The following is an 8,852-nucleotide window of genomic DNA, read 5'->3' on the forward strand; positions in this document are numbered from 1 at the left end:
TTTTATAAATTTAAGGAATGTTCACGAATTTATAAAAAAAATGTTCATGAATTTTCATAATTTTGAAAAAATGTCCAATTTTTCTGAAAGATGTTCGAAAAAATTGGAAGGAAAAAAATAAAATAAATAACTCTAAAAGAAAGGAAAAAAGAAAATAAAAAGAATGAAAATGTAATAAAATTTAAAAATAAAAATCATAATAAGAAGAAAAAAAACGGTTCGGGCACATGTCGAATGGGGAAGAAACCCAAAATGGGCCGGCCAAACAGAGTATCGGGCGCTCGAGTGGGTACGGCCTAGGTCGCTAACGCGCTATCTAAAAAAAAGGTCGCTAGCGCGCGCGCCAAATAGGAGAAGCCAGCTGTATACATGCTCTTGCCTCAAAAAAAGAAAAGAAAAGAAAGCTGTATACCTGCTCGCCCCGACACACTGTCTGCTGCTGCCGTGACCAGCAACAAGTCTTGGTCTTTCTTTCAAGAAAAACCAAGTCCTGGTCTTCCACCCCACCCACCCCGGCTGGCCACTGCTGCTCGCTGCCTTGAGGAAGGACCTGCCGGATCCGCACCTCGCCGCCGCCAATCCAGCCGCCGGCCGCTGCCCCGACCTCGAGGTGAGGGCCCAACCAGCGTCTCCTCAACTTATCAGCGCCCCTCCATTCTTCTCTTCCTACGCTACTACTACTAGCTCTCTTCCGTTGTGGTTGTGGCCCAATGACCCACCCACCCGAGATCTATCTTCTGCTACTAGCTTACTACGTACTACTACTACTACGAGTTTATCTACGAAGCTCATCTCCTAATGTACGAGTTTATCTTGTCGCAGATATGGATGTATCTAGATGTATTTTAGTTCTAGATACATCCATTTCTGCGACGAGTAATTTGAAACGGAGGGAGTAGCTCACTGTCGCTGTAAATTTCTACTTCTCCTAAGGAGTTCCGAGGTTCTGTGATTCTTCTTTTGTTAACCTGTCTGTCTCTAGTAGATTTACAAAGTTGAATCTTACCTAGAAAGAAAAGCAGCATATTCCGATGCTTCAAGACAAATAGCAATCCTCATTGTCATAGAAAGCTGTGATTTCGTGAACAAAAGCACAAATCATTTTGTCACATTCATGTTGGTTTGTGGACATTTGCTGCGACTTTTTAAACCATGGGGGTTCTTTTCTCCGCATGGCATGCATTTGCATTACTCACAGGCTGACCACATTTCCAGTGGCCGACAGTTTGTAAAGAAGCAGTGTAGCCAGGTTCAGTCCACACTCAGTATGTACGGTAACAAAGGAAAAATTCTGAGATTACACATATATACAGTAAAAAAAATATGAAATAAAAAAATCTCAATGGACGTAACTCATTTCATTAGTTTGCTCTCATCAGAGATATATATACAGTGGCCAATTTAACTTGCATTTGATTTACATGTGTCTCCAACAGTTTCAGTGGGAGCGGAGCAATGGGCGGAGGGCTAGCATCGTTTTGGGAAGAACGGAACATCCAGACACTGGTGATCCTCAGCTTCGCCCTGCAAGCCATCCTCCTCTGCTGCGCAGGGATCCGGCGTAGTCGAGAAGCCTCGGGTGTGCTCAGAATCCTCCTCTGGCTGGCCTACCTGATGGCCGACTACACCGCAATCTACGCCCTTGGCCACATGTCCATCACCATGAGCAGGAGCAGGTCTCCTCCAGGTCCAGCCGACCACCAGGTGCGGATGGTGCCATTCTGGGCTCCCTTCCTGCTGCTCCACCTTGGCGGGCCGGACACCATCACCGCCTACGCCTACCAGGACAACCAGCTCTGGTTGCGCCACCTGCTCACGCTCGCGGGGCAGGTGCTCGGCGCCATCTATGTCATGTACCTCTTCGTCGCGCCCGGCAGGAACCCGGCTGGGACGTTGCTCACCGCCGCCGCGTTGATGTTCGTCACCGGCTGCATCAAGTACGGCGAGAGGACGTGGGCGCTCAAGTGCGGCGGCATCGACAGCATCAAAAAGTCCCTCGATGACGACGGCAAGTCGTCGGCCACCGGTGGCCCTTACCATGGGAGGGAGGGGGCAAAGAGGCTGGACACGGAGGAGGTCCTGCTGGGGGCACACCACATGCTCAATTTCTGCAAGGGCCTCCTGGCTGATGGCCCGGTGATGCAGAAATCTGAGTACGAAGTCATGCGGCAAGGCATCCAGCTCAACGGCGGCAACTACGTATTCCATCTGGCCGCTATGGAGCTCTCCCTCCTGTACGACATACTCTACACCAAGGCGGCGGTGCTCCACACCTGGCATGGCTTGTGCATTCGGATTGTCGCGCCGCTCTCCATGGTCGCCGCGTTTGTGCTGTTTCAGCTCAGCAGCAAGGACGCCTACAGCAGGGCTGACATCGCCGTCACCTACGTCCTGCTCGTGGGAGCCATGGCATTGGAGCTCGCGTCGTCTCTCAGGGCGGCAGGGTCTTCCTGGGCGTGCGCGTCCTACCATGCCCGGGGATGGCACTGGCTCTGCGACACGGTGATGCGCCTCCGCCGAATGCTCAAGGTTGGAGCAAGGAGGAGTGCCTCCCTGGACTCGCTTGGGCAGTACAACCTGCTGGACCTCTGCACCGACGCCAACAAGGACGGCCACCTGAGAGGCAAGATCGCCAAGATGATTGGACTTAAGGACCGGTGGCAGAAGATGCACTACTCGAGCACCGCCCCCGTCTCCGACGCCATCAAGACTCTGGTGCTGAGAGAGATCAGGAAGAGGAAAATAGATGATCTGAGGAATGCACGGGGCAGGTGGATCCTCAAGGAGAAAGAGATGTACGAGGATCTCACGCGGATCGCCGACGACACCGAGCTGGACCGTAGCATCATGGTGTGGCACATCGCCACCGATCTCTACCTCTCCATGTGCCCTGGCCCTGACCCTGACCCCGACAAGGAGGTCCGGGACAGCATAAGGGTGCTCTCCAACCACATGCTGTTCCTCATGGTGGTGCATCCCTACCTGTTGCCCGGAGTCGTTCGCACCGGCCGGTACAAGGAGAACTTGAAGTACTATGATATGGTGTGGTGGGTTAATTTGAAGGCCACCAAGGAAAGCACCATGAAGCTGTCCAGATCGGAGATCATCAACAAGATAGCCGACTGGCAGCTCCCGACCGATTCGAGGCAGGAGTACATTTACGGCATCGGCGAGGAAGCTGCTGACGACGTTGGTGACAGGCCGGTCTATGCGGACGGATCCTGGCTCGCCGGGATGCTGCGCGGGAACAGGTGGCACTTGTCCGCTGCTGACATGCTGGAGGTGATCGCCGGCGTGTGGGTGGAGATGTTGTGCTATGCGAGCCACCACTGCGGTGAGGAGTCCCACGCCAAGAAGCTAAGCACCGGAGCAGAGTTCATGAATGCCGTCTGGCTTATCATAGGGCATGCCATGGTGTACGACAGATACGCACCGTCTGCTGAGGGCTTGACAGGGGGTTTAGGGCTTAGCAATCCTCCGCGCAAGCGGAAGATCCCTGCCAGATGGATGCAGCAGCCGGAGGCGGACGTAGGAGCCCGACCGCCTGGTGTACCACCCGGTGTTCACCAGGTTGATGTTGAAGCACGCCAAACACCGAGCACATGCGCAAAGACATCACCAATAAAACCAATACGTGAGTTGTGTTACTCCTGTTAATAATTTTATTAAGAGATGCAAGTGCCACAAGTTCATAGATCCCCCCACTCTTATATATCCAAGTGATTCAACAGCGCTGGGCTCTACTGCATGTGGTATTCCTCCCGAGGAGCTCTCGGCGCCAAAGCTTCTCCAGGCTCCAAGTGGATGTTATGGTGCTTCTTCTTCACGCAAGATCTTCTTCAGTGCCCTTGTAGTTTATTATTGTGTTATCTGTGTACTAGAACTCTATTTAAATTCTGAACTTCTCATGGAGTCAACTCTTATGGAATATTTTGTGTTGGAATGTGAGAGGATTAAACTCTGAGAATAACTAACTTGTGTTTCGTAACAAATTGGATGAATCGGTATGCTCGATTGTTTGTTTGCAATAAACTAAGAAGGGTGATTTTGATCATTCGTTCATTAGGAAGTGTTGTTCCAGATGATTTGATAAATTTGAATTCATGCCTTCCAATGGAGCATCGGGTGTGAGATTGGTCTCTCATCAGCTTAATAAGATCATTAACTCTCCTTTCATTTGCCATGTGTGTTCTCAAAGTTTCCCACCAAGGTGATTGAGTTGTTTGATCGTGCTAGAAGGCATTGTTTATGGAGAAAGGTTATGGATCGCGAAGCTTGTACTCATTCGTTAGCTGCCTGGGAGCTAGTATGTCGACCGAAGCAGAAAGGGGGGCTGGGGATTTTAAACATCAAAGTGCAAAATTAAGCTCTTCTTCTGAAGTTTATTCATAAATTCACACATAAGGCTGATGTCTTGGGTCATGTTGTGGTTTAAATATTATGATCAGACCCCGCATGCATTGCATCCCTGCAGCTCCTTTTGGTGGAAAAATGTGTTCTCCTGGACATCTACAGGGGGATCGCCACATGTATTCCTGGCTCTGGTGAAACCATTCTGCTCTAGAAAGATGCCTTGGATAGTGGGGTGATTTTGCAGGATAGTATACCATATTTGTTCTCCTTCTCCACCAATGAGGATGTTTCTCTGGCTCAATTTCTAGAAACTGATAAGTTTGATTTTTTTCAGAATTTCAGACTCAAGGGAGCTCGGCCTCCAAAACACCCTAAGCCATAAGTAAAGAGCTGACAACACTAGAATGTACAACTACACAAACACATGAGGTGCTTCTAAGACAAAAGATGAACCTGAATTTCGTGTCAGAAACTGACCAACTGGAACTGTAGTTGTATTTTCAAAATTATATCAGCTTTCGCAATCTAACTGTCTTTTAGTGTCCTCCGTGGAATGGGAAAGCAAGGCAAAATGTTCAGGGAGCCCAATATTAACATTTCACAAAGATGAACAAAACTCGTGCACCGAGAACAATCCTTTCACACTTCAGGAAGTGGAGACTAGCAAACACAAACTTCATTGTTGATCTCTAGATTTAGACGATTTGCGGACCTTATCACAGGCAGCCACCAGACTAAGTCGTTTTTTGAATATAACCAGCTTGAAGATGGATTGTTGGTTATTGTTACCTCCTCAAATGTTTATGGCTCATTTCTGAAGGTCAATTTGTTCTCAAACTCACAACATTGTCTCCTCGTATCATTCATCTCCATAACTCTGAACATATGTATGAGGATGAAAAAAATGACCTGCTAATAAGCCTGCAGCTCCTTAGCTTACTTCTCGACGAACGATTCGACTGTCTTCAGCCACTGGAGCATCTCCATCTTCTCCTTGTTCGCAACGTAGTCGTGCAAGAACTCCGCAAGCTCGGCATCCACCTCCCTCTCCTGCAGGAACTTCTTCACCGCCTCCCTCTCCGCAGGCTCCAGCTTCCTGCGGCTCGAGATCAGTGACAGCGAAAAAAATTCAGAAAGCACAGAAACCAGAGTACACAGCCAAAATGGACTGAACAAAACTAGACCGTACGTGAAGTCGCGGGCACCGCGGTCGTCGGTGGCGGCGCCGGTGCCCCTGAGGGTGAGCACGTGGCGGACGGCGAGTTGGTCGGGCCAGGCGGAGCAGATGAATCCCAGTACGCGGTCGGCGCGGGCCACCTCGACGATGAGGCTGAGGTGGAGGCGCGGCCCTTGCTCGAGCGCCTCGACCCGGTTGAAGAGGGACGCGTCGGGGGGCAGCTCCGCGACGCCGTCGAACAAGGTGGCGTCGATCTTGATGGCCTCCTCCCCGGCCCCGGCGCCTCGGCGGGCGGCGCGGAGGCGCACCCACTGCTCCCCCGGGCGGTCCTCCACGGCGAAGGATTTGAAGCCCGTCGGCGGCTGCGAGGGGACGGCGGGCGAATCAGACGGGGAGATCACGTGCGGTAGAAAAGGGCGAGGAGTGAGGGGGAGAGGGGCGGTACCTGGTGGGGAGGGCGGCGGTCGGCGACGTAGGAGATCTCGGAGCTCAGGAGGCGGAGCAGGCGTTCGTCGAGCGGGGAGCGCAGCGACGCGAGGGAGGAGGCGGCGGCGGAGGAGAATGACGGGACCAGCCTGGGCGTCGTGGGGGCGGCCGGCGAGAGGAGAGAGGGGAGCGCGCCGCGGTGGCGGAGGAGGGCGCGCGCCATGTGCTCGACTCTTTGCCTGGACGACAGGAGCGCACCGGGGAATGGATGCGATCGGCGCTAGGAAATGGGCCAGGCCCTGACGCATTTGGCGCGTCAGCAGGCCCCCAGATTGTTATTCTAGCCCAGCTGTGGTTTCACCCCCACACGGGTCTAAAAAAATATATTCATTCTAATCATATGAGGACTAATAAAATTAAAAATATTCTCCCTCTGTTTTTGTTTACTTTGCATATTAGCTTTGACTGAAGTCAAATTTTAGAAAGTTTGACCAAGTTTGTAGAAAACAAAATAAACATTTACAGTAAAAAAATTATATGATGTGAAAATATATGCAATGATGAATCCAATGGTATTGATTTGGTGGTGTATATGTTAATACATTTTCTACAAACTTGTTAAAAGTATATAAAATTTGACTTTAGACAAACCTAATATGCCGAGTAAATAAAAACGAAGGAAGTATATGATTTGCTGAATTAATTATTGAGGTGGGTCTTTGACTATGCATGTTGGCATGCTCGTCGTGTTTTTTTTCATGCATGCTTGCATGTTGAGGTGGCATGCATGCATATTGAGAGAAATAGATTAATGGGGTTCATTATTTAGTTATATATTTGCCTAAAAAACTATTTAGTTATATATATCCTACAACTAAAATAAAATCAAAATCAACAAAATATATAAATTACAGTTTCAAAGTCTCATATTTTTAATCAAAATACTAATGTTCATTTAACTAAGTCTGGCCGAAATAATTGCAGGCAATTCTTTAGCAACACATGGAATATAATTTCTAGTGTATATCTTTTTTTGTTAGATTTATACACACTGGTAACCTTCTACAGTTCTGTAGATATTCTAAGACTAGTACAAACATGGGCACTTATAAAATGCATATAATACATTCAGATACCTAAGTTATTTTTAGAACAATATGGTAGCTTTTTATCCGCTTAAAATTACATTGAAATCCATCGTAAAATAATTTGAACAATGCAAACCGAATTACTAAAATGTAATAATTTACCAAAAACTATTTTTCCTACTTAGCATAATTTTTTTGTAACAATAAATATTAGAATTGTATGACATATCTCTATCTCAACATACATAAGTGTGGTTATTGTTATACTATTAGTTGTGTTAATTATTTCACAAAACAAAGATTTAAGATAATTTTTCAGATGGTGAATCTAAAGTAGACCACATACATTTAGTGGTAAGAGTTAGTTTTGGGAAATAAAAAGATTAATATAAAGAGGTTACAACGGTTGTTTTTAACTAATTTATGCCATAAAAATAGTTGTATTGCCTAGACGTATAGAGAAGGGAGAAAAAAGCATGGAGCCAGATCAATCTCCTATCCTCGCGCTGATAATACTCCTTTATGGAAAAAAAACCCGGATGTAATCATTGGTTTCCTAAATGGCAGCAACCTTCGAGAGACCACTATAGAGTTGTCATTATTTACATGAGAGTGAACACCTTGCACGCAGCGGTAGCTAATCGTAGTTATTTAGTCGGTCGTGCACCGCGAGGTGATCCGTGCAATATAATTTGCCAAAAAGAGAAAAGTGGACATATATCGCTTGATAGCAGCAAATACAATGCACACGTCGGTCTGGTGGACTCGGCTAGGATACTATTTTGACGAGCAAAGGGACCTGTCGTGCAGTGTGGGTAATGCGTTTTAATTCGATGCGGCAGGGCGTGGTTGAGGATTGAGTTTATTATTTCGATGGCGGTGTATGTGTTTTTGACCGAGTGGGCATTGCCAATTATGCCTCTGCACACCTGAATGTAAAAAAAATATCGTTGATGGGTGGTACACGTAGTACATAATAGCCCGAATAATTAGAGCAAATAATTGAAGATTAGTTGTCAACACGATTACAATAGTTCTACTGCACCAAGTGTGCACACAGACCTGCTAATTGCACAACCTATAATTTCAGTTATAATTTTTTTTCTCCATCAAGCTCTTTGGCGTCGTCATGGGGGGTACACCCTCTACGTTCCGTACTCTCACTTGCGCACGTACAGTGCTCTTGCAGCAGCGTGTCAGCTCGTCTGACAGTGTGTGGTCCTTCGAATACAACAACACGGTGCATATTGCTCTCCAACGAATCGCGACGTAGTGCACGTCATCGATGCGCTGCGTGCAGATGCGACTGCGTGTAGCGATGCACTTCTCCTGTTTTCCGCCAAGAAACATGCAAACCGTAGTAGAAAGATTCAGCAGAAAAACTATTTACTAATAACAACTTTAAAAATAAAACACACACTTGTTAGCAAGACACAAGCAAGACACAAAAGAAAAAGTTGTTCCGGGATTGCAACAGGTAAGCCTCCATCACAAGGTCGCAACACAAACGCAAACGCAAACACGACTAGTCCTTGCGGTCAATCGGATTCGGATCTTGGGGTGTGTAGATGGCGTGTTTGTATATTGCGCTCACGTTGTCACATGTATTGGTTCCAGGACATAGCACATCTACATGGGTTCAACCTACTGATATCAGTTTTCGACCAAATTTACTTATGAAGGGCCAATCGTTTATATTGTACCTAATTAAATAAAGAGGAAGGCATGAAAAAACAGAACATGATATGGCCACTCTCGCTCCACACACTGAATCTGAATGCCACACATTTCAAATGTACATTTGAAAT

At 47.4% G+C, this 8,852-nt stretch overlaps 2 protein-coding genes across 2 annotated transcripts; one reads left to right on the forward strand and one right to left on the reverse strand.

Moving 5' to 3' along the window:
* Positions 1–307: 307 nt before the first annotated feature.
* On the forward strand, positions 308–4,048 carry LOC119300010. The gene is made up of 3 exons (XM_037577100.1): positions 308–610; positions 1,437–3,634; positions 3,732–4,048. The coding sequence occupies exons 2-3, from the start codon at positions 1,456–1,458 to the stop codon at positions 3,962–3,964; spliced, it is 2,412 nt and encodes an 803-aa protein (XP_037432997.1). The 5' UTR covers positions 308–610; positions 1,437–1,455; the 3' UTR covers positions 3,965–4,048.
* Positions 4,049–4,931: 883 nt separating this feature from the next.
* On the reverse strand, positions 4,932–6,211 carry LOC119302880 (uncharacterized protein At2g39795, mitochondrial-like). The gene is made up of 3 exons (XM_037579926.1): positions 5,976–6,211; positions 5,543–5,892; positions 4,932–5,449 (listed from the first exon to the last, which is right to left on the reverse strand). The coding sequence occupies exons 1-3, from the start codon at positions 6,177–6,179 to the stop codon at positions 5,290–5,292; spliced, it is 714 nt and encodes a 237-aa protein (XP_037435823.1). The 5' UTR covers positions 6,180–6,211; the 3' UTR covers positions 4,932–5,289.
* Between the last annotated feature and the right edge of the window lie 2,641 nt (positions 6,212–8,852).

This window comes from Triticum dicoccoides, chromosome 5A (genome assembly GCF_002162155.2).
Source record: "Triticum dicoccoides isolate Atlit2015 ecotype Zavitan chromosome 5A, WEW_v2.0, whole genome shotgun sequence".
NCBI lineage: Eukaryota > Viridiplantae > Streptophyta > Magnoliopsida > Poales > Poaceae > Triticum > Triticum dicoccoides.